A 25,907-nucleotide genomic window follows, 5' to 3' on the forward strand; every position below is an offset into this window, starting at 1 on the left:
TCAGTGTGTCATCTGTGTGCCTGTTTTTACCATCAGTGTGTTATCCGTGTGTAGGTTTTTACCATCAGTGTGTCATCCGTGTGTAGGTTTTTACCATCAGTGTGTCATCCGTGTGTCCGTTATTACCATCAGTGTGTCATCCGTGTGTCCGTTTCTACCATCAGTGTAATCAGTGTTTTTCCGGTATGGATAAAGAAGTAAACTACAAAGCTTCTCTTATACTTTGCAGTGTTAAACACGGAGGGCACACGGATGGCAGAAGGATGCAATCTGTGTACTGTAACGGACTTGTCTCCGTGTGGCTCGCATGGACACACGGTCCTTGGAAAAACATGGACCTGTGCATAGCACCATAGTTTAAGACACGGATACCATATGTACTGGAAAGACGGACATGTGGAGGAGGCCTTAGAAAGTGTATGGAGTGGCGCCGTGCACGCTCAGCTGTTGCTCTGCTCATTTTTCCTATCATTTTTTCCAATTTCTGGTATAATATGTAGTAAATCTTCCGACTCCAGGTTGATTTAACCCCCGTGCTTCAATTAGACCTACCCACTATTTAGCAAAGTGCCAAGAGTGGTATGAAAAAAAAAAATGCCGGTGTGCACCAAAACATGCAGCTTTTCTCTGGCAAGTAAACTTGTGTAAGTAGATTAAAAAAAAATTCTTCTAAGTCTTTGCTTATATGCGCTGAGATGTGCACAGTGCATATGATCTGCTCATGCCCTACCTGTAACTTGGCTGCTGTCCCGGAGATCATGTAGAAAGAGTATTGCACTGTTAATATTGATTGGTTTTGGAAATATGGCTTGTACCACATAATGTCTAGCTATTAAATCACAGACTTAGTATATGTACTTCCCTGGATCTCCTCATATGTCAATTCATAAGGCAGGACGCGACGTTGCTCTTTTTAGGTCCATATAAAATTTTAATAGATCATCCTGCACTATAAGGGTATTGAAAAGGGTAACTCCTGTCATCCGTGATCATTATTCCAATCATTCATTCCTGCACTAAATTGATTGTCTTTATTAGTGTTGCTAGTTACAGATTTAACCAGACTAATGGCTGGATAGCTGTGGAAACTCTATTCTCTGCCAGAAATAAGCTTAAAGCATTTGTCACCCCCCCGCCCTCCAATCCTATTGGCAGGTCATACAAAGTACAATACTCCGCAGAAAGGAAACCGTGCCCACAAGAAAAAGGAGTATGAAAATTAAACGCGTCTTATGGCATGATGAGAGTGATGTTCATAAACAAAAGTTATTTTGTGAGATCTTTTTTTTTTTTTTCATTTATTTGCAATTTACCAAGGAAAGTGTACCATACTATTGATGTTAAATTCCTCTTTGTCTGGAAGTCCTCGGAACATCATTACATCATTGACCAAATGTGGTTACAATAGGGAATTTTGAGTTATTAGACTCCAAATAGTAGTCGGCACAAATTAGCATAGTTCAGAGAGGGTCTGGAACATTTACCCCAGTCTGCAGTATGAGGTTCATCAATCGATTTCAATGATTTGTCCTTCCTCAACGGTCAGCTCCCTCTGGGCTAGTCTGCACAGTGTTACTATAGTAATTTGGCATGCATCTCTTATTTCATCATCGAAGGCCTTTGAAGGCCAGCTCAGATGGTGCGTGCTGCCTGAGTATTCAGGTAGTAGTGTACTCTCCTACAATATACTTTACAGAAGTCAAGCCACAATTTGACTTGGCTGTGCTCCAGCCAGGTGTCTAATTATCTTCTTAGTTTCTTCCTACTTCAATACAGCAACAAACTGTATTACCAAGCTCAGTCCAGTTTTCCTGGTGCTGTAGTACTCTCAAGTCTGCTTCATCGGGGTATCTAATTACCAACTCCTCTAAGCCAATCCTTGTGCTGTCACTCCCTGATTACTAGCTTGTCTCAGTTTATCTTGGTGCTGGACTCACAACTCTGCTGTTCCTTTTGTTACCATACTACTGTAACAAGGTGCCAGACTGCCTACACCTCTCTGCTGTTCCTGTGCTGTCCACACATTGGGGTCTGCTGCACCTAATGCTTTCAGCTCTGATTATCCATCTACTGTCCAACATATTCAGCTGCTCTGGCACTTGCTCTTCCACGTGCCACCTGGCAAAACCAACCCCACGGTATTTTCATCTCCAGTCCATCCTGCTCACCCTGACCTATGGCTGAGTAAATCCTGCTCACTGGATGGACCCATGTCAGAATACTCAGTCCATGGATTCCAAATGTCCAGCGGGCATCAACACATTTTTGCTACTGGTCACTGAGGACCTACAGTGGGTACAGAAAGTATTCAGACCCCTTTAAATTTTTCACTCTTTGATTTCAGCCATTTTGGTAAATTCTAAAAAGTTCATTTTTTTCTCATTAAAGTACACTCTGCACCCCATCTTGACTGAAAAAAACAGAAATGTAGAAATTTTTGCAAATTTATTAAAAAAGAAAAACTGAAATATCACATGGTCATAAGTATTCAGACCCTTTGCTCAGTATTGAGTAGAAACACCCTTTTGAGCTAGTACAGCCATGAGTCTTCTTGGGAATGATGCAACAAGTTTTTCACACCTGGATTTAGGGATCCTCTGCCATTCTTCCTTGCAGATCCTCTCCAGTTCCGTCACGTTGGATGATGAACATTGGTGCACAGCCATTTTCAGGTCTCTCCAGAGATGCTCAAATGGGTTTAGGTCAGGGCTCTGGCTGGGCCAGTCAAGAATGGTCACAGAGTTGTTCTGAAGCCACTCCTTTGTTATTTTAGCTGTGTGCTTAGGGTCATTGTCTTGTTGGAAGGTGAACCTTCGGCCAAGTCTGAGGTCCAGAGCACTCTGGAAGAGGTTTTCATCCAGGATATCTCTGTACTTGGCTGCATTCATGTTTCCTTCAGTTGCAACCAGTCGTCCTGTCCCTGCAGCTGAAAAACACCCCCATAGCATGATGCTGCCACCACCATGTTTCACTGTTGGGATTGTATTGGGCAGGTGATGAGCAGTGTCTGGTTTTCTCCACATATACCACTTAGAATTATCACCAAAAAGTTCTATCTTCGTCTCATCAGACCAGAGAATCTTATTTCTCATAGTCTGGGAGTCCTTCATGTGTTTTTGAGCAAACTCTATGCCGGCTTTCATATGTCTTGCACTGAGGAGAGGCTTCCGTCCGGCCACTCGGTCATAAAGGCCCGACTGATGGAGGGCTGCAGTGATAGTTGACTATGTGGAACTTTCTCCCATCTCCCTACTGCATCTCTGGAGCTCAGCCACAGTGATCTTGGGGTTCTTGTTTACCTCTCTCACCAAGGCTGTTCTCCCACGATTGCTCAGTTTGGCTGGACGGCCAGGTCTAGGAAGACTTCTGGTGGTCCCAAAGTTCTTCCATTTAAGGCTTATGGAGGCCACTGTGCTCTTAGGAACCTTGAGTAATGCAGAAATTCTTTTGTAACCTTGGCCAGATCTGTGCTTTGCTACAATTCTGTCTGTGAGCTCCTTGGGCAGTTCCTTTGAGCTCATGATTCTCATTTGGTCTGACATGCACTATGAACTGTGAGGTCTTATATAGACAGGTGTGTGCCTTTCCAAATCAAGTCCTATCAGTTTGATTAAACACAGCTGGACTCCAATGAAAGAGTAGAACCATCTCAATGAGGATCACAAGGAAATGGATATGTGACTTAAATATGAGTGTCTGAGCAAAGGGTCTGAATACTTATGACCATGTGAGATTTCAGTTTTTCTTTTTTAATAAATTTGCAAAAAATTCTACATTTCTGTTTTTTTCAGTCAAGATGGGGTGCAGAGTGTACTTTAATGAGAAAAAAAAGAACTTTTTAGAATTTACCAAATGGCTGCAATGAAACAAAGAGTGAAAAATTTAAAGGGGTCTGAATACTTTCCGTACCCACTGTATATCGAAAGGTTTTGCAACTTGCATTGAGCCAACAGAAGGTGGTTCAGGCAGTCAATATGGAAACACTGCATCAATGTCTTGCTGTTTCACCTCTGGCTCCTCAACATCTTCTATAGCCTCACTCTTATCCAGGACGTTGTTATTGGTGATCATCTCCACATTTGCCGACTTCTGCTCACTTTGATATAGGTCCTAAGGCCTGCCAGGGTTTTGTAACTCGATGCACCATACACTTTGAACTGGAGATATCTGTAGATGCCTTGTCATCTGAACTGGCTTGAACAATAGTGCTCTTCTGGCAATTTTCTATGCTAGTATACCTAGCTAGTTAAAGGATGAACTTGTCATTTTCCCTTGATGATCTGATTTCTTTGCCAGCCAAGTGGATATATATTTAAAGAAAAGTCAAGGGTGAATGCTCAAGATTATTGGATCCCACATATTAGAGCATCTTTAAAATCTCCTCTCATAGGGGCTAAATTGAAACCCATGCAAATTGGCCAGAAGAAATTATCATTGGCCGAAAGAAAAAAAAAAAATGTTCACACTCACATGGACTTTTTAAAATCCAAGGCTAAACAGGTAAACTTCAAACCCTAGGCAAAATAGGAGGGATAGCATTGGGGTTAACACTGTACTCCTCCACAGACAAGTTTGCTTTGCCAATATCTATTATCTTTAGTTCCTCTGAGGTCACGGGACAAGCCTTCATTGATTCCAGAGCTGCATAGGTTTACTTGATCCTTGATTAGCCATAAACCTGAAAATTCCTTTTGTTTTTCTGTGGATGGCACTGAAACTTATGAATGAATGGTTCAGTAATTTTTATGGTGGTTGTATCCAATTTCAGACTGAAGGGGTTGGAGCACTATACGTTGAGAACATTTCTTTTCAGTTTTGCCATTTTCTGACAGATCAACGTTTTCGCAAATTCTGTGACTAAGGCTATGTGCTCCGGCAATTGATTGGTCCTTTGACAAGATCATCTAGTGGGGATCTTGTTTTCAAAATTACTTTAAAGCTTTTCCTCAACCACATTCTCTGAAACTCTACCCTGTTTCCATCACCTCCTATTTGCTATTTCCATATCAGGACTTTGCAGAAGTTGTTTTCAAACAGAAGGCCTTAATGCTACCGCCTCATCAAGAATTGGGGTTGCCCTGCATTCAGATACAGGATCGTTGCATCAGGTATGCCAATCAGCATTGCCTCCCTCCGTGATTAGCCCTCCACACTATTCATATTGATCACTAAGTCTTTCCTCATTGTAACAGCGCCAACCTGACAATGCCTATAGTTTACTTAGCAAAATTCTGATGACAGGTTCCCTTTAAGTGCGATGATATTTTAACACAGTATTCATGGACTTAATTGTAAAATATGAACAATGGAATTTAAAAAACATAGAAGACCAAATCACACATATCAAGGTGTGATTAAGGTGAATTGGAAGATTTCTAAGAGTCGTCAATGTTTAAAGAAATGGACAACAAAATAAAAGCTAATTTAAACACAATGGAAGATCATATCGTTTCCATAAAAAAAGAAAATTTGGATAATTATTTACAACATATGGTGTATTCTTGGAAAAATAAAAATAAACATACTCAACATTGTCAGCCGAGATCCGTCTTGTGTAACACAAGTTCAGAGAGAACCCGAAGCGCTTCCAGCCATGTAACCTTCAGTTCTTTGGAACTGGATTCATCAATTGCTTCAGACAACAAGATGGTTACTCCAAAACATTACCTCCTTGGCCAACATAAATCCTCCAACAAGTCGATGGCAGCACTAAATTCTTCCAATGCATTTATAAGCGCAAAATAATTGATAGCTAAAGTGAACAATACTCTACATCTCGAGAAATAAGTATAAAGAAAGAGGTGCTCCTCAACAATTCAAGAGCATCTTGGCTCCCTGTATAGATAGGCCAAATTTAGCTTCCTTAATACTAACATGGTCTAGGATATTTTCATTGTGAACTCTGTAGTATGTGTGTGTGTGTGGCTGGTGAGTCTTTCTTCCTTTATGCTTTAAATATTGGCATGATAACCTTGGGTGAATGCAGAAATTATGGTATTTATGATGCCTGAAATGTATTCATACTATGTTTTTACATTATAATAATACAGTTTTACTTCTATTAGTAAGATTATACTTGTCTATGAGTGAGCGTACTTTATCTTGTTGACTGTAGGTCACATATACAGTATCTATTCTTCTTCTTATTATTATTAGATATAATCTTCTTTGAAGCAGTGTTTGGGCTTAGGGGTGGAGGGATGAGGAATGGGATGGTGGTGTTAATTTTGATCTACTGTTTGTATTATATTGTTGAAATGTTTTAGTAGAAATTTATGTGGTTTAAAAAGAGAATTTGAAGAGTGGATTCATCCAGAAGTCTACAGTATGTCTCTGACTGGGGTAAGTGACGCGCCCCCTGGGCCGTGGGAGTACTCGGCAGCCGGGCCTCTGCGTATGCCGGTGGGGGATATCACGGTGGCTGGCCCGGTCCGTGAACCAGGGCGGTCAGTAAAAAGGGGAATTTATGGGGGATTTGGAAATTTCGTGACGCCACCTGTGGTGCCTGGTGAGGATCACCAGCGCTGCAACAGTCCTCTGAGGCAGATGTTAGGGCAGCTTGTGATGGGGCGGCTCCCCACAGGTGGAGCAGGCCTCAGGGCAGTAAAGTGAGAGAGAGTGGGTTGCGCTGGGCGTTGTAGTGCAGGGGGAACAATGGCGCCGATGAAAGAATGGACGGAGGCAGTACAGTGCAGTCATCCGAGGTTTTACTCACAATTCTTAAGACAGTCCACAGGTACGCTGTACAGGTGAAGGCCTCCCACGCCGCACTGCGTTCACTGGGCAGGGGTTCAATCCTTACTCAGGCAGCTTGTGAATACCTGGCAGAACCCCACTTTCTCATGTTCCTATTTTGACCATCTTCATAGAATCATAGAATCATAGAATGGTAGAGTTGGAAGGGACCTCCTGGGTCATCTGGTCCAACCCCCTGCTCAAAGCAGGATTCACTAGATCATCTCAGACAGATGTCTGTCCAGCCTCTGTTTGAAGACGTCTTCACACTGGGTCTTTCTCCCTCCTGCCCTGCGCTGCCCACTCTGAATCCTGTTCGGGTACTCTGAAGTCCCTCCTGTCCGTCGGAGTTACACAGACTTGCTTGACCCTCAGGGGACTAGAATGCGGCTACGATCCCTCTGTCTTCTGACAGATGCGGGGCGTACGGGTGCCGTCCTGCACGCGCCGTACCCCCTAGGATCCCTTCTTAGAACGGAGCCTACTCCCTGCTCCCCTCCGGGGTCTCTAGACCAGGCCCTACTTGTGGAGCGGAGCTCCTTATGAGACTCTGCTCCCGGACTGTTCTTCTGAACTGCTCTCTAGAACTATCTCACCACCACCCTAAGATGGCTTCCCTATTTTATACTCCTACCAAAGTGCTCCCTCTAACTACTTCCTCCACCCACACCCACTACTGGTTCCCCCTACCTCTGGGTTACCCCCGCTCCAGCCAGGGTCAGGGCTCAGCAGCTGCGCTCTGCATGTTGCCCCTCCAGCTGGCCTGGAGCAGTGTAGTGTTGGATGCAGGTGTTTGGGGTTCTGTGCAGCACTCCCTCCTTACCTGAGAGAAGGGAGACTCCACACCTCTGGGTGAGGTGCAGTACCTCTGTGGTGACTGAACCCTCAGGGGTGCCACATAAGCATCTTCTTCATAAGGAAGAAAGATGGGTTTCTTAGACTATACACTGACTATCGGGGTTGAAATAAAATCACTCTGAAAAATCACTATCCATTGCCCACCATCTCTGAATTTTTTGATTCAGATTAAGAGAACTACCATCTTCACCAAATTAGACCTGCATGGAGATTATAATTTAATAATCACCAAATAGGGCGTTGAATGGAAGACCGCATTCATTATCTGTGATGATTACTATGAATATCTCGTTATGCCATTCGGATTATGAAGCGCACTGGCCATGTTCCAGTTTTTCATTAATGTAATTGACGCGCCCCCTGGGACATATTCCTTTTTGAGGGGAATACCCGGCACCGGATCAGATGGGGGGTTGTAGTCTCCGAGCGGCTGTGACCCGGTCCCGTGCCCAGGGCGTCAAGCTAAGTGTTATGTGGCAGCTTTACAGATGTTACTAAAGTTCTTTTGTGTCGACTACGCCACCCGTTGTGATGCGGTCACTGTGGCCGCCGCTGCAGCAGGGTCCGCTGAGGCTGATGGTGGATGTGCAGCTTGGTGGGATAACCCCCAACGGGAGGGGTATAGCCTCAGAGGGGACAGGCGCAGAGGATGGGGGTTGTGGTGGTGCGGTGCAGCCGGCAATGAAGACAGACTCGGGTTGTGCAGTTAAGGGTGTTTACTTACTGCTGATGTTGTACTGGTCACTCCAGCTGCTAGTGACCACCCGAGCCGTGCTGCGTCCACCAGGTCCTGGATCCGGCCAACCCCCAAACAAGTCCAGAGCGTGGCCCTGAGCTCTCCCTCTGTCCTTTCTTCAGCCGTCCCCACCAGTGATTCACCTAGGTCCAGCTCCCTCGGGCCTTCTTTTGGGACACCCTTGGCCCTGGGTTCCCTGACCCTTCATGTGGTGTGCCTTCGGGGTGAATGTGGTGGGTGACCGTGACAGACACTGCCCACGGTCTCCGGTCTCTGGCTGGGGAATGTCTTTACCCCCACCAGCTTGGGTTCCGGTACCCTCTTGCTGACTCCTCACCCGGTGCTCTAATTTGGGTTCTTGGGTCCCTTCAGTCTTCCCCCTCTGGGTCTTTCTCTGCTCCACTCTCTCTCTCTCCAGGGCTGCTGTTTCCTTCTCTCTCCTCTCCAACTGACTTGTTCTCAGCGTCTGACCCTGATCTAAGTTGGTGCCCTCCTTATATATCCCTCTATGTGTGAGCTCAGGTGACCAGCACCCAATGAGCTCCTATCACTACCCAGACTGCTCCCCCTATCTGCCCCTACACTACATGGGATGTACCACCCCCCCTCCCACTCCAGCCAGGAACAGGCTCGGTTGTACCTGCACATTTCTAAGTGGGAGTACCGTCGGCCTGCTCCTCTGGAATGGGATGTATGTAGTGCATGCAGTCTATCTGAGCTCAGTTCCACACTCCTTCCTTACCCGGGAGTGGAATATCACACCTCTGGGTTGAGGTGCAATACCCCTGTAGCAGCCGAATCCTCAGGGTGCTACATAATCTTATGTGATGTCTTGTACCAATATGTTTTAGTCTACCTCAATGATATCCTAATCTTCTCCAAATACCTAGATTCATTTCGACTTCATGCCAGCTCTCTGCTCCATCTTGAAGGGAATGCGAAAAAATCACCTTTATGCCAAACTAGAAAAATTCCTCGGGGTGTCTTGATGTTAAAGAATCAACTGGTAAGGTGGTTTCTCTAAGCCACAGGATAGGGTGAGCAACACGCACCAAAGGCAAATCCACAGCAAAACTGGATGGCGCGTGTAACATTGAGGACCAAGACAGCGGGGTATGCAGAATGGCAGGCAGACAAGTAGAGTAGGAAATACCAGAAAACATGGAACCAGAAGTGTGGATATACTCAGGAACTGAAGATGAATAGTTAATCCAGGACTTGCAGCAGACAAATGGTTAAGGACAGAGTTGTATGCTATCATGGTCAATGACAGAGATCTATGCAGCCAGCAGACAAGTGGTTAACCATAAGGCAGCAATGATGAACAGGGAAACTGAATATTTGCTTGCAAATAATATTGCACACTGTTGGAGTAGAGATATTAGCAGAGAAGAATTTGTTATGCTTACAACAGACAAATGTTTAATTGAAGCTCTGAGCTAGGAAGTAAATTTAGATAGTTGATAAACCGAGTTCACTGAAAAGATAATTAGCCAGCTGAATGAAGTAGTTGTTTAGGCAAAGTCTAGAATTACACATGGTAACTCAATGTTAGGCTTAACATTCAGTTAAGTAACAGCTGTGTGAGTCGGCCTTAAAAGGCCTTGAGTAATGATATCAGAGGTGGTTACCAGGTCGCTGGATCAATGGAACTGGCCATAGGGGAAGGAAACAAGAGCTAGTGCTAGTGTCAGGATAGGTGAGTAAAATATGAGTTGCCTTTTCTTAGTTACATCATCTCATCTGGAGGTTGGCGTATGAACCCAGAAAAGGTTTCTGCTTTTAGATTGGCCACAACCCAGTTGCCTTAAATCCATTCAAAGTTTCTGTGAGGATCTGCCCTCTTACTAAAGACTATGAGACTTTCCCATCACGGAGCACCGGTTCCGTCTATATTATTATTATGTTTTATTAGTGATTTACTTGTTATGTTTTGTATAGTTCTGCTTGCTTGTCAGTATGTCCACTGGATTCACTTGTAAAATGTCCAGCATTCCACTAATCTCATCTGTATCTCAGGAGTCTCTAACCATTGTTCCAACAGAGAATAATCTCATTGTGTGAATGTTAATTGTAGACATAGTGGAGCTGTCACCACAGGGGGTCTTACATGCAATCTCAAATGAAGGCTCATGGAATATTCTTCATTGTTACAGTTAACAATAAATGTTTAAGGGGGGGGGTATCATCACATCTGACCTTGGAGGGGGCTGAGCCCAGAGAGGGAGAAGGTACATATTTTAGTCAGAATTGATGGAAGGACGCTGGAGGGATAGGATCTATGGCTGTGAACTTGGGACTGATGGATGGATTGCTTACGGAGTGTTGGAGAAGAAGAGTTATCATCTAAGCTGGATAAACGTGCTACAGTTGTGGATATGTCGTTTGGTTTTAAACTTTATTCAAGGACTGTTGCTACTGGACATCTGTGCTTCCATTGTTTTATCTGTCATCCGAAGGATCGTGGACTATGGCAACAGACTATACTGGCTGGAGATACAAAATCTGTGGGCCGACCAAAAGTTGGGAGTCAGTGAGTATGGCCTGATACAAAGCCAATGGAACTACTGATCCCAGGTTGAGAACTTAAGGACCGAGAGAACTGTATTTTGGCTATTTACTTGGAATTGCTGCATTACCATGGAAGTGATTAATAAAATATTGTTGCATCGTTAACCTGCCTAGGTGATTACTTACAATCCACAATATCAGATTCTTACAGGTTCCTAGGGTTTGCAAACTATTACCGACAGTTCATTAAAAATTATTTTCAAGTGGTAGCTCCTCTTGAGACCCTCACTCAGAAGTGTGCTAGTTCTCAGAGCTACCCAGAATCTAGTATTCAAGCCTACAAGCAACTTAAGTTTTTTTCCATTGCTCTAGTTGTACAACACCCAGATTTCGAATGGCTGTTTTTTTTAAGTAGATGCCTCCTATGTAAGAACAGTTCTTTCACAGAATTGTTCTGAAATTACAAATGATCCCTATGGTCTCTTCTCCAGGAAATTCTCTCTAGCAGAAAGGAATTACATTGGTGACCAAGAACTTTTAGCCATAAAATTAGGTTTGAAAGAATGGCAGCATCTACTGTACTTAAAAAAGCTAAGTTCACCAATGATGATTTATACAGACCATAAAAATTCATAAGACAGAGTTTGTAGCATCCTGTCCCAAGGGTAAACAGCTGAAATCTTCTTGTCAAGCGTCTGTTGTTCTTTTACAGGCCCTACCTCATCCACAAGAACTCTGGGCTGAAATTTTCAAGTACTATGCTACAGATCTTCCGAAAAGATTCATCACTATCTGGATCATACTAGACTATTTTTCAAGATGTCTTGTTTTGTTTCTTTATCTGGACTTCAATCTGCTCCATAGCTTACTGAAATGTTCTGCAAACAAATTGTGATGCTAGTCACTACTTATGGACAAGCCACGAGGCTGGGTAGTCAAGAGGTCCGAGGTCAAAAACCAAGTAAGTACATCATAGACAGAGGGGTGAGACAAAAGCATAGTCAGGTCACTGTCCTGGGTCAGAATTTCAATAAGGCAGCGGATCACAACAAGAGGGCTAGGCAAACGCAAGGTCAGAGGCAAATTCAAGGTCATGCAACAAAGATCAGAATACAAGACTAAGAACACAGAGCACACACACACACCTTTTGAGCAAAGCTACAATTGGCAGAAATCGAAGGCAGAGAGCAGACTAAATAGCATGGTAATTACTCCAAAGAGAAGACACATGGATGAAGCCCCAGCATGCCCTGGCCCTGATTAGACGGCTTAACTGTCACTCAAGACACTGACAGCTCAGCACGCCCCAGCATCCGATTGGACAACTGAGCTGTCCATCACCATACTGACAGCTCAGCACGCCACTGTCCTAAATTGGACGGCAGAACTATCACTCACTGCGTCCAGACACACTGATAGGAGGAATCGTGACACAAATTTTCTGCTTCCAAGGTCTTCCAGCATGTAAAGTGTCTGATCCTGTTGTGTGCAATTTGTTTCCAAGTTCTGGAGGGTGCTCTGCAAATTTCTCAAAAAGTCCTTAGACTTCTCCTCTACCTATCTGCCCAAAAGTAATGGGTAAACTGAGAAGATTAATGAACGTAAGGAGCAATATTTTTGTAATGTCTCTAATTCCTAACAATATAATTGGCTGAATTTGTTGCTTTCAGCCAAATTCGCCCACGGCAATTCAGTTTATTAGTCTTCTAGGAAATCTCCCTTTATCACAGTCAATGTGCATAAGTCTTGCCTTCTCTGCTAGTTGCATCCAAGAGTCAACTTCCTGCTGTGAATATTGTCTCTCATGACAGTAATGACATCTGGTACAATGCAGTTTGGCAGCAGCCACAACAAAAGCGAAGAAAAGCGCTGATAAACACCGTCAGCCTGTTCCCAACATCTTTCCTGGTGATAAGGTTTGGTTTTACAACAAAAGTATCTGATTAAAGCCTTGCTGAAAATAGTTGGTCCTAAGTTCAATGGTCAACTCCAAAGTATAGAGGAAATCAATCCAGTCATTTTTCGTTTGAAACTGCCTTCCACGTTAAAGATTTCCTATGCTTTGCATATTCAGTGAATGAACGCTGTGCTTCAAATGGTATTTCGGCATGCACCTCTGATAGTGGACTCTTCTACTACATGTTTTCACACTTTAACTTGGCTCTGCTTCAGCAAGATGTCAAATTATCTTCTCAGCTGTTCCTGACTGCAATCGAGCAGCCAGCACCCTCAACACTACTGACTCTAATTACTACTTTGTCTTGACTATTCTTGTTGTTGCGCACATTATCTATGTTCCTATAAAGGCACCTGATAACCAACTTATTTCAGCTAACCCTGGTGCTGTTGTGGCGCCCCTGAGGGTTCAGTCGCCACAGGGGTACTGCACCTCAGCTTGAGGTGTGGTATCTCCTCTTCCAGGTAAGGATGGAGCACTTCTCTGGACCCTACTTCACCATTCAACACAACACCATTCCTGTCCTGTAGGGGGCCTAAATGCACCAGGGTGCTGCCCCGGCCCGGGATATAGGAGATGGGGGGAACCATAGTTAGGGGGAACCATGTAGTGGGTGAGGCTGGAGAACACACTTTTAGGTTACACTTATTCATATTTAATCTACAGCCATCTTAGATTCAAGGTCTTTGATTGTGATCTTCATCGCTGATTGTGGCCTTCTGCAAGAACCTGCAGCCTATTGAAGATACACGGTCCTCGTTCTCTGGCCTTGAGACGGGGAGCGGGTCAGAGTTAACCACTGTCTCTACCCGGTCAAGGTCCCTACTTAAGAAGGCCTGGAGGGGAGCAGAGGAGACAAGCTCCACAGGCAAAAGGATCCCTGGGGGATATGGACGGAGCGGCATACGCCACCTGTATTTCTTACTCTGGCCTAGTCAGAGGGACTCCTGCTGCAAGAGGGGTGACCGGCCACCGATATCTGACTCTGTTACTTCACGTCTCAGTCAGAAAAGCCCGGAGGCTTAGTGGATCCCAGGAGGGATACGGACGGAGCGGCATACGCCACCTGTACCTCTCTACCTGTGTTTATCCAGTGGGACCTGGCCTTACACCTAGTTCTAACCACGCATACAGTCAAGTGAAGACTTAGTGGGAGAACTCACCAAGGAGAGTACACACACACCAGAGGGGTCTCGACAGGTGCTCCTGATCTATCTGGAAAGTGCTGGACCCCCTTCCTGGTGGCCGCAGCACGCAGCGAGGAGCAGAGGGAAGTTTTGTGGCTAAAGTACATCTGAATGTGAGTAAAAACCCTGGATGACTTCACACCCTGCTTCAGCCTGTTATTTCCTGCGCGGCACTGCACCCACCATTCCTCATCACACTGCCCTGAGGCCTGCTCCGCCTGCGGGGAGCCGTCCCATCTAAGCTGCCCCTTTAACACGGCCTCAGTGGACTGAAGCAGCGCTGGTGTTCATCACCGGGAACCGCAGGTTGCGTAGTCGGAAAATACCACTCAACCCTGAAAACCCATTAAATCTTTTATGTGACGGCCCTGGGCACGGACCGGGTCCAGGCCACGACTGCAACCCCCAACATCTGACCCGGCTCCGAGTAACCCCATCTCCCAGGGAGGGCTGAGAGCGTCACACTGTCACACGCTCAACTCTTTTAAATCATGTTGCATGATCACTAACTAGCTATTCTTGGTGCTGTCCAAACTCGCAACAAGGTGCTAGATTGCCTACAATGCTGTATCTAGAACTTCCCCACTTACAGCCCTGCATATCCACCTGCCATCTGCATATCCAGTTTTACTTGTCCTCATTGCTCCACTTAGCAACTGGTAAGTCCAGCTTCATTGCATCAATTCCTCAGTTCATTTCTGATTACCAGGGCCACCTCTGCAATGGGGTGAGATGAGAATCTCACCTCCGTTTACGGCATTTTGCCCCCCAGGAGCAGGATTCAGCCAGACCTCCAAACCTGTTGTTAACCTGACGGACAGTTATTTGAAATGGTAGAATGCTGGTTCCCATCTATCTGTATACAATTCTATTTGCATCTTCTAGAGCACCAAAGCGGCAGCCGGGGCATAGACAACGTGCAGCGGTGTGATGAATTTATTTAATCACGCTGCTGATACCATTCCTGGGCTGTAAAGGCTGTGAATACTATGGGGAATATAAGCACTTCGTAGTGAAGCCGAATATAAAAGGGACTTTTATTGTAGACAGGGAGCACAGCATGTGGGACAGTATGTAAAGGGCGGATATGAGACCAGGCACAATATACAGAAGGGGCAGTGTGAGGGGAAGGATAATGAAAAGAGAGGGCACCGTGGGAGGGACACAGAAGATAGGGACATTGTGGAGACCATAGTCCATAAGGGGGTACTGTGTGGTGGTTATAGTTCATAATGAGATACAGTGTGGCATTTATAGCTAAATAGGGAGGACAGTGTTGTGTTAATAGTTCATGAATGCGGACGGAGTGGTGGTTATAGTTCCTATGGGCAGACGATGTGACGGTTATAGTTTATAAAGGTTGATGGTGTGGCGATTATTGTTACCAGATTAATAAAATAAGCAACTTAGGGGGAAAAGTAGGGGGAAAAGGGGTGATATCAAGGGGGTACTTAAAAAACCAAGGTAATGGTAATAATAATTAGAATAGTACAGTAGTGAGTAAAAACAAACAATTTCATTGGTTCAGTTAAAACAATTATTAGAGATAAAAGATGGCGTGCGGATAAGATCGGGGGATTTAAAAGATGAAAACTGTTATAGGCACGGAGTAAAAGATTTCCTTGTAGCTTTTGGTTTAGTATATAGTATGGTCCTTAGTTTTCCAATGGGTATAACATGACTTAGAATGCGGTCATCGACTGGAGGAGAAAAGAGAAGAGACCAAAAAAAAAAGATAAGAACCTCAGGTGCACAAGTAATTGCCTGTGGAACTGTGGATGGAGAAACAGTTACCTTCCTAGGGGTGGGGGAGGGGTCTTATGGAGGGAGGATCCGGGTAGGAAACCTTCTCTGTGAACTGAAGGAAAAATAGACAGGTAAGGTAAAAAGTGGTTAAGGCAATAGAGAAAATGTTAAGATATGGATATATACCTGTAAGTTACTTCTGAGAGGGAGTCAACGCAGCCCTTGTGGGGGGTACGTAGATGGGGTCTCAGAGGCTGAGAATCAGATGGCACCGTGTTACAGAGGTAATTAAGACTAAATAAATTTCCCCTATGATGAAGTGGCAGGTAGGACAATAAGGTTACCTGTTCAATCAATGGACGTAGTGTAACCTGAAGTGACTAGTCTTTTTGTGATAAGTGGCTGGATTTTCTGGCAGATATCCTTGGCAGTGATGGTTTACTGGACATAAACACAAACTGCTGAAGATGGAAGCAATAGAAGAATGCCAGCCCACGTTCTCTGTCAAGGGTGGTTAGCGGAGGAGACTTCACTGCTGATTCAGCGATCCAGTATCCCCTTTGCTCTGTGAGGGGGGTAAGCAGCGTGGAGTCTCTATCTGCAGCTGATAGCCCCTGTAGTAGAGGAAGGTAGGTACTGCAGAGTAGGGTGGATTATGTGCTTGAGATTCCTCTCCGGTAGCTGGTTCCATATGCACACTTCTAGTTTTCTGCAGAAGTGTTGGTGTTGTGTTGAGCGGCTGCATGTATAAGCGCCTAACAGAAGAGGTGATGAGACCGCAGGTAAGGTCTTCACTTACGGTACCGACATCCAGGTCCTCAGGGATCCAGAGTGCAGGCGGTCGGTGATGCTTGGAAGGCCGGCAAGGCCGCGTGGTAAGGCTGGTGTTCTCCTCGGCGTTCCGGCGAGTGGATGAAAATAGCAAGGGGAGGGGTAGGAGCAGAGTCCCAGCCGGTGACTCAATGCTTCCCGCGTTCTCCCGGTGTCGGCATGGTTGTGACAGTCTGCGTGACGCTTTGTCACGTGGTACATGCCAAGTATGGGAGCCTGTAGGGACCAAAAAGACCTACGCGTTTCAGAAACAATGGTTTCCTTCCTCAGGGTTGGTACAAGGCTGGTCACGGGTCCCTTTTATATGCATCACATCGTTATGATTGGTTGAATGGCAGCTGCTGCAGATGGATTGCAGCTGTCACTCATTGAAGGCAAAGAGTTCAATCTCTGAGTATAAGCCTCTTGGTTTCAGTGTGTCAAGTAAAATCCATTTACTTTCTGTACGTGACATCAGTTTGATAAAGTCGCCTTGGCGCCATTGTCTGCGTACCAGTTGTATGCCTGTCACTTGAATGTTTTGAAAAGAGCCCCCATGTTTTTCGGTGAAGTGTTTGGAAAGGCAATGACCATCAAACTTATTTTTTATGTTACATAAATGCTCATTTATTCCAATGTACATGGGACTTTTTGTTCTCCCTAAATACAATTTTAGACGTGGGCATTTGAGGCTATAGATAATCCCTTTGCTCGTACAAGTTATGAAGTCTGATATTTGGTATACCTTTATCGTTTTCAATGTTTTTTTATTTTTTTGTGTGGATCTTTTTGCATACCTTACATTTTTTGCAAGGTTAGAAGCCAGTTGTTTCTGCAATATATGGTAGCATTGGACCATTTTTATTTTTATTAGGTGGATATTGAAAGGAGGGTGCTATCAGGTTACCCAGATTGCAGGCTTTTTTGAAAATGAATCTAGGGTTTTTGGAAATCTTGTCCCCAATGATTTTATCTTTTTTCAGGATATCTCAGTGCTTATGTATAATTCTTTTTAGCAGATGGGTATTGGAGTCATACGTTGTGATAATGGGAATGTCAAAATCTGACGCGTTGTACTTGTCTTTGTTTTTATTCGGGGAACTCTGTATGATTGTTTGCCTGGGTATTTACTTGACCTTATTTTTAGCAGTATTAAGAAGATGTGGGTCATACCATTTTTTCATATATGGATAGTGGTTCTGATGATGTATTCATGTACTGATGACAGTTCTAGTGCTATATTAATGTACTTATGATGGTTCTGGTACTGTAGTCATGTATTGATGATAGTTCTGGTAATGTCGTTTTGTACTCATGATGGTTCTGGTGCTGTATTCATGTACCTATTGTGGTTCTGGGGTTCTGGTGGTGTATTGATGTACTGATAATGGGTCTAGTGCTGTATGTCTGTACTGATGATAGTTGTAGTGCTGTAATTATGCACTGAAGCTGGTTCTGGGGCAGTATTTATGTACTGATGATGGTTTTACTTAAAAGCAATGATGACTGCATGTGTTTCCCTGGAGATAACAATTGTTAACAAGTGAATTCAATGATTTCAAGCACCAGCCTCCTTCTAAAGTAATCAGTCTGTTCTTATAATTTAATCAACTTGACAATATGATATTAGCTGACTTGTCCTCGTTAACACTTTTTCTTGAAATAGTGTAATTAGTTCATTTTGTGACGGGGCTAAAAATCAGTGGAAATGGGATTTTGATTAATGTAATTTTCATGGCTGCAAAGATTGCAACTTTTTGCAATTCATCTAATCACTCTTTATATCAATCTTGAGTTAATACAAATTGCCACTTCACTATTGAAGCTACAAACTTTGTGTAAACCAAAATTTGTGTCAGTCTCAAAACTTTTGGCTACAATGGTATTCCCTTACTGATGGTGATTTTGGTGCTGTATTTCTGTATTGATGTCGGTTCTGGTTTTATAATCATGTGTCTTCTGACAAGCTAAGGATTGCTACATCTGTATTTATATTAAGAGCATTAAGACTTTAAATTTTGAGGGAGGCAGAGAGATGGGAGTTTTAACTCAGGGTACTGTGTAATCTGTGTGTATTCTTTTATCCTGTGAAATATCTGTATAACATACTGCATTATCAGTATTCAAAGTGGTAAAAGTGATTTGTTATTTGTCGTGTTACAAAAGACTGCATCTACTACATTACCTGTAGGAAAATGTTCCTTTTACCATTACTTTTATTTTATGGGTGTGGCATGCAGAAAAGGGTATGGTCTGAAAAGAGCCATGTTTTCTTCAAGCAAACAGGGAATGTTTCTTAAAATTTGAATCCCACCCCTGCCATTCCCAGAGATCTCCGCTTAAAAAACTCGGTATTACCATAGAGCAGTTCGGAGTGTATATTGGGCACAGTAACTGAGTCCATGCCACAAGCAATAGCTGCCGGCTGTTAGACAGTCGGAATCTGTCTCTAAAAGTAGCCTCCATAGCTAAGCTATGAACACTACTATTAACCATTTAGATGCTGCTGTCAACTTCTGACAGTGGCATTACATGGAGAGGTTGCCAGAACTACACGCTGACCAACTCCCATTGGCCCCCTGCGACAATCTGAATTTATTCAATGCAGGTTTCAATTGCACTACGAGTAGGGGTGCCATTTCAATCTTACCCTAAAGCAGCAGGAAAGCTAGAATCGGCCCTACTACCAGGGCCGGCTCCAGGTTTTTCTGTGCCCCTGGCGAAAGAGTCTCAGTGGGCCCCTTTAACACATACCACGATTCATGATGCAGAGATACCGCAGAGAAATATATATATATAGTACAATGCAAAGATTTCACTTCATGAGTGATATCTATTGTAAATTCCACAATAGCTCAGAAACCGGTGAATCGCTCCACACAGAATAGTGGCCCCCATATAAGGCTCCATACGGAATACTGGTCCCCATATAACGCCCATACGGAATACTGGCCCCCATATAACGCTTCATACGGAATACTGGCCCCCATATAAGGCCCCATACGGAATACTTGCCCCCATATAAGGCCCCATACGGAATACTGGCCCCCATATAAGACCCCATACAGAATACTGGCCCCCATATAAGACCCCATACGGAATACTGGCCCCCATATAAGGCCCCATACGGAATACTGGCCCCCATATAAGGCCCCATACGGAATACTGGCCCCCATATAAGACCCCATACGGAATACTGGCCCCCATATAAGACCCCATACGGAATACTGGCCCCCATATAAGACCCCATACGGAATACTGGCCCCCATATAAGGCCCCATACGGAATACTGACCCCCATATAAGGCTCCATGCGGAATAATGACCCCCATATAAGGCTCCATGCGGAATACTGACCCCCATATAAGGCTCCATGCGGAATACTGACCCCCATATAAGGCTCCATGCGGAATACTGACCCCCATATAAGGCTCCATGCGGAATACTGGCCCCCATATAAGGCTCCATACGGAATACTGGCCCCCATATAAGGCTCCATACGGAATACTGGCCCCCATATAAGGCTCCATACGGAATACTGGCCCCCATATAAGGCCCCATATGGAATACTGGCCCCTATATAAGGCTCCATATGGAATACTGGCCCCCATATAAGGCTCCATAAGGAATACTGGCCCCCATATAAGGCTCCATACGGAATACTGGCCCCCATATAAGGCTCCATACGGAATACTGGCCCCCATATGGAATACTGGCCCCCATATAAGGCTCCATACGGAATACTGGCTTCCATATAAGGCTCCATACGGAATACTGGCCCCCATATAAGGCTCCATACAGAATACTGGCCCCCATATAACGCTCCATACAGGATACCGGTCCCCATATAATGCTGCATGCAGGCTGTTACCCCCCACATAATGCCCCATAAAGGCTGTCCCCCCCTTATAATGCTCCATGCAGGCTGTTACCCCCCACATAATGCCCCATACAGGCCCCTCCCTTTTAATGCTCCATGCAGGCTGTTACCCCCCACATAATGCCCCATACAGGCTGCCCCCCCCCTTATAATGCTCCATGCAGGCTGTTCCCCCCCACATAATGCCCCATACAGGCCCCCCCTTTTAATGCTCCATGCAGGCTGTTACCCCCCACATAATGCTGCATACAGGCTGCCCCCCCCCCTTATAATGCTCCATGCAGGCTGTTCCCCCCCACATAATGCCCCATACAGGCCCCCCCTTTTAATGCTCCATGCAGGCTGTTACCCACCACGTAATGCCCCATACAGGCTGCCCCCCTCTTTATAATGCCCCATGCAGGCTGTCACCCCTCCTCTTTATAATGCTCCATGCAGGCTGTCACCCCTCCTCTTTATACTGCCCCATGCAGGCTGTCACCCCTCCTCTTTATAATGCCCCATGCAGGATGTCCCCCCCTCTCTTTATAATGCCCCGTGCAGGCTGTTCCCCACCTTATAATGCCCCATGCAGGCTGGTCCCCACCTTATAATGCCCCATGCAGGCTGTCACCCCTCCTCATTATAATGCCCCAAGCAGGAATCCCCCCCTCTTTATAATGCCCCATGCAGGCTGTTCCCCACCTTATAATGCCCCATGCAGGCTGTCACCCCTCCTCTTTATACTGCCCCATGCAGGCTGTCACCCCTCCTCTTTATAATGCCCCATGCAGGCTGTCACCCCTCCTCTTTATAATGCCCCATGCAGGATGTCCCCCCCTCTCTTTATAATGCCCCGTGCAGGCTGTTCCCCACCTTATAATGCCCCATGCAGGCTGGTCCCCACCTTATAATGCCCCATGCAGGCTGTCACCCCTCCTCATTATAATGCCCCAAGCAGGAATCCCCCCTCTTTATAATGCCCCATGCAGGCTGTTCCCCACCTTATAATGCCCCATGCAGGCTGTCACCCCTCCTCTTTATAATGCCCCATGCAGGATGCCCCCCCTCTCTTTATAATGCCCCGTGCAGGCTGTTCTCCACCTTATAATGCCCCATGCAGGCTGGTCCCCACCTTATAATGCCCCATGCAGGCTGTCACCCCTCCTCATTATAATGCCCCAAGCAGGAATCCCCTCCTCTTTATAATGCCCCATGCAGGCTGTTCCCCACCTTATAATGCCCCATGCAGGCTGTCACCCCTCCTCTTTATAATGCCCCATGCAGGATGTCCCCCCCTCTCTTTATAATGCCCCATGCAGGATGTCCCCCCCTCTCTTTATAATGCCCCATGCAGGCTGTCACCCCTCCTCTTTATAATGCCCCATGCAGGATGCCCCCCCTCTCTTTATAATGCCCCATGCAGGATGCCCCCCCTCTCTTTATAATGCCCCATGCAGGCTGTCACCCCTCCTCTTTATAATGCCCCATGCAGGATGTCCCCCCCTCTCTTTATACTGCCCCATGCAGGATGCCCCCCCTCCCCTCTTTATAATGCCCCATGCCTCCATACATTAAAAAAAAAAATCAAATACTCACCTCCCTTCTCCTCACCTGCTGCCTGCTGCCCGCCGCTCGCTGCTCGGCTCCGAACTCCAGCGTTGTTGGCGTCTTCCCGCTCAGCGCTCCCTGTGACGGCTCAGGGGAGGGCGCGGTGTAAAGACGTCACCGCGCCCTCTGACCTGAGACGTCACAGGGAGCGCAGAGCAGGAAGACAGCTGATCTGCGGAGGCACGGGGAGAGGTAAGTATCGGGCTGCCGGGGCCCTGAGCAAGCGGCGGAGAAGGGCGGGCGCTGACACCGCTCTCCTCCGCCCATAGCCCAGCGGGGTGCGCGACCGCCAGTGGGCCCCTCTGCCTGCTCAGGGCCCCGGCATTTGCCCGGGTGCGCCGGGTGCTGACGCCGGCCCTGCCTACTACTCACCCTGACAAACAGTTTCTCAACCTGACAAACAGCCCATACCACAACACTATTGAGCTAGCCATACACATACGGATAAGTCTACAATACAAAAGGTTTTTTGTCAGCAATGGTACAAAACCCTTTTTCCATGGAAAATCATTTGTATATTACTTGCATCTGCATTTCAATGTATTCCCAGGCTGTAGTAAACTTATTAGGATCATTATTGCCATGCCAATTATTATGTCCATAGAAAGTTTTAACACTGGAGGTAATCTACTCACTCCAGTGGATTGTGAGGGTGACATATCTGTATGAAACAAATACGCCTTTGGGAATGACTAAAGGAGATACTGGTACGGTAACTGGATTTCTCCCAGAACCCACATTAGTACATTTTTAATCACTTCAACCTATGAAGCCTAATTGAAGGGATTGTCCCATCACAAGTATAAGGGTCCCAAAGTCTCCTATGCGAACTAAGGGTATGTGCACACACGTTGTGTTTTGCTGCGTATTTGCTGCAGATTTTTAGGTAAATTTTCAGCTGTGTCTGTCAGTACCAGCAAAGTGTATGAGAAACCTGAATTCTCTGTTGCTATTTTGTTTGCTGCGTATTTTCTGTGATTGGAAAAACGCTGAAAGAAGTGACATGTCCCTCCCTTCAGCCTTTTTTCATCTATAGGAAGTAGTGGGGAGATGGAAAAACGCAACAAATACGTAGCAAAAACCCACCAAAAAACGCACCTGCGTATTTTGCTGCGTATTTGCAGCGTTTTTGATGGCAAAATAGAATGGGAGTCTTTTTTTTCACAGAACATTATGTGCATTACTAAATAGAGACAGAAGGACAGTGAAAAAAACGCTTCAAATGCGCAGCAAAAATACAACAAAAACGCAACAAAAACCGCAGCTAAACCTGCGTTTTTGATGCAGCTAAGCTCCTGCCAGAGAAAAGTTATCAGCAGATTTCGTGCTGATTTTGGTGCAGAAAAAACACGTGTGTGCACATGCCCTAAGCGCTAATGAGCATGTGCAACCACTGCTTTATTTAATGAGCTGTCAAAGCTGTAGCCATCACGTTTACAGCATGTGACCACTGAACCCAGTCACAAGGCTCAGTAGTTATGCCGAGGAAGATGGCACAACAATTCTGAGCCTAGTGATTAGTTGCAGCTTGCTGCGGACATACCTTTACCACTACAACCATGTCAGCAAAGACTGGGGAGCAGTGGAGAGTCGGTGATGGATCTGTGGTCAGCGGATAAAGCTGATTTTGTAACTTTAAACAAGCTGAAGCTTTTAGGATGTTTTAGTATGAAAATGGGCATTCCCTTTCACTGTCTTCAATAATAATTTTCTCTCGAATTCTTTATTCTCACAGTGGACTACGGGCCTCCCGCTTTCCAGATCAGTGGGGGTCTCTGTAGCTAGATAATTTAGTATCTAATCTATGAAAAGATAATAAATGTTGTCTCTCCTTTTACAAATTTCAGTTTTAAAAATGTTATATTTTCTCCTGATATAAAACAAGCAGTCGACAGGCGCACACAGAAGACACATCCCAGACAGATGGTCCTGCGAAGACTGGGAGACTTTCAGAAAAGAATCCACAGTGAATATGTTATTAACCTACAATTTCCCCTGGTCTCAGAGATCAGATGCCCCCTCCCCTACAAAGCTATTTGTCTGTGTTCTCTTCCAAAGAAGATTTTGAAGCATTAACCAAAAGTACATGAGAGAGATTACTCCCCGAGACCATTTACTCAATAAATGAGAGACTGTTTTCTCCAACAAATATACGTCCAATAGATATTTCAGCAAATTATTCTACCTTACAATATTATACATTTATTACAAATGTTGCTTTTATTGTGCAAAATATTTAGAAATGTCTAATTATATCCTAATGAAGCCTGCAGGAAGGCCAGACAGTCCCTATGGTTTCTTACCGTGTACAAAAAGAATTGTACATGTGTCATTGGAAACTTTATTACTGATATATTCTTTGCTTCTACAGATGACTATGTCCTTAAAACTACCCTCCAAACTGGGAATGAAGAGTGACTATACAGCTCTCATGTGTAGTAACCCTACCGGGTGCCCTTCTTTTGCGGTTGCTTCACCAGCTCAGAACCTCGTCCCGTTCTTCCTGCTTCTTTGTTGGCCACAGCATTGGCATGTGGAGCACAGTGGTAAGTCTGAGCCACACATCCCATAGATTAAGAAAGGCATGGTTTAGACTTATCATTGCACTCTCCTTGTCACTATCATGGCCATCCTGGAAGCTGGAGGAAAGAAACATCGATCGGATCAGAGGAGGCAAAGGGAGGAAAATGGAGGTTGCCAGGTAGTATGACCATACCTGAGAAATGTACAATTACTTTTTAGTCCCATAGTGGATGGATGCTTTAATATGATGACGTATGGAGGCCCCACACTCCTGTATGTTCTTACAAATAGAACTAGTTGTAGAAGTTTATGGGTCAGTACAAATCGGAGATTTTATGGAGCCTTAAAAAAGACATGCATTAGGTTAATGTAGAAGTTTGGCCCACCATCCATGCACATCTGCTTTCTTTGTGGTTACATTTTGCAAGAATTGTCAAGTTTGATATCTCTTAAAGGCTATATAAAAATCAACCATTGTGCAGGACACAAGGCAAATGCTACTGGTAATTAAAACTATAGTAAAAGAGGTTTAGACACCCAGTTTTGAAGACTTGTATCTAGTGTAAACTGATAAATCTGCCAAGTGTGGCACCTTAAGGTACCGTCACACTTAGCGACGCTACAGCGATCCCGACAACTATACGACCTGGCAGGGATCGTTGCTGCGTCGCTGTGTGGTCGCTGGTGAGATGTCAAACAGTCAGATCTTCCCAACGACGCAGCAACGATACGGCGAGCCGTAGAGACCTGTATAACTATGCAACGCAAATGCACGCCTATGTGTCTCAGTTCTGAGTCGTCAACAAGGTCGTTGGTAAGGTGTCAAACACACCGATGCATGCTACCCAGCGGGACCTCAACGATCAGAAAAAGGTCCAGACCATTCCGACACGACCAGCGATCTCACAGCAGGGGCCTGGTCGCTGCTACGTGTCAAACGTAGCGAGATCGCTACTGAGGTCGCTGTTACGTCACAAAACTTGTGACTCAGCAGCAATCTCGCTTAGTGTGACGGGGGCTTAAGCACTTTTCTTGTACAGACTTCCTGAGTCAACTTTTACTTTTACTAAAACCTGATTAATCACTAAGAAAAGAGGTTGTCCGCTTTGGTGCCTTTATCATAAGCTGATCACAAAGTGACCTCCTGATGGAAATCAACTGTTTGCCGTGCAGAAAACTTGGGTATAGCAAAACGTGGGAATTTAAAACAAAACATTTAGTTCAATCAACTAAAATGCCAATATAAAACTAAAGACACACATACATATATGAACCATACACACCTGACTATGGACCACAGGTAGGTAGGTATGATCGTTACAATACAATGAGGTGCGGTAAATACCTTAGCACATTTGTAAACATATCTCAGAGC

General features: G+C 45.0%; 1 protein-coding gene across 4 annotated transcripts in view; it reads left to right on the top strand.

Moving 5' to 3' along the window:
• GABRR3 (gamma-aminobutyric acid type A receptor subunit rho3) overlaps positions 1–25,907 on the top strand; it is a 91,891-nt gene that overhangs the window by 3,922 nt on the left and 62,062 nt on the right. The window contains exons 1-3 of one of the 4 annotated variants that reach the window (XM_073668166.1): positions 22,354–23,975; positions 24,381–24,555; positions 24,649–24,710. The exons of 1 other annotated variant lie outside the window; for it this stretch is intronic. In XM_073668166.1, coding sequence (XP_073524267.1) covers positions 24,541–24,555; positions 24,649–24,710 — 77 coding nt within the window. In that variant the 5' untranslated portion in view covers positions 22,354–23,975; positions 24,381–24,540. Of the gene's footprint in view, positions 1–22,353; positions 24,556–24,648; positions 24,711–25,907 lie in introns of those variants that run through there. 2 more of the 4 variants (XM_073668165.1, XM_073668167.1) reach the window with 2 other exon arrangements.

Source organism: Phyllobates terribilis, unplaced genomic scaffold, assembly GCF_046119375.1.
Source record: "Phyllobates terribilis strain yellow unplaced genomic scaffold, ASM4611937v1 Scaffold_2__4_contigs__length_985480577, whole genome shotgun sequence".
NCBI lineage: Eukaryota > Metazoa > Chordata > Amphibia > Anura > Dendrobatidae > Phyllobates > Phyllobates terribilis.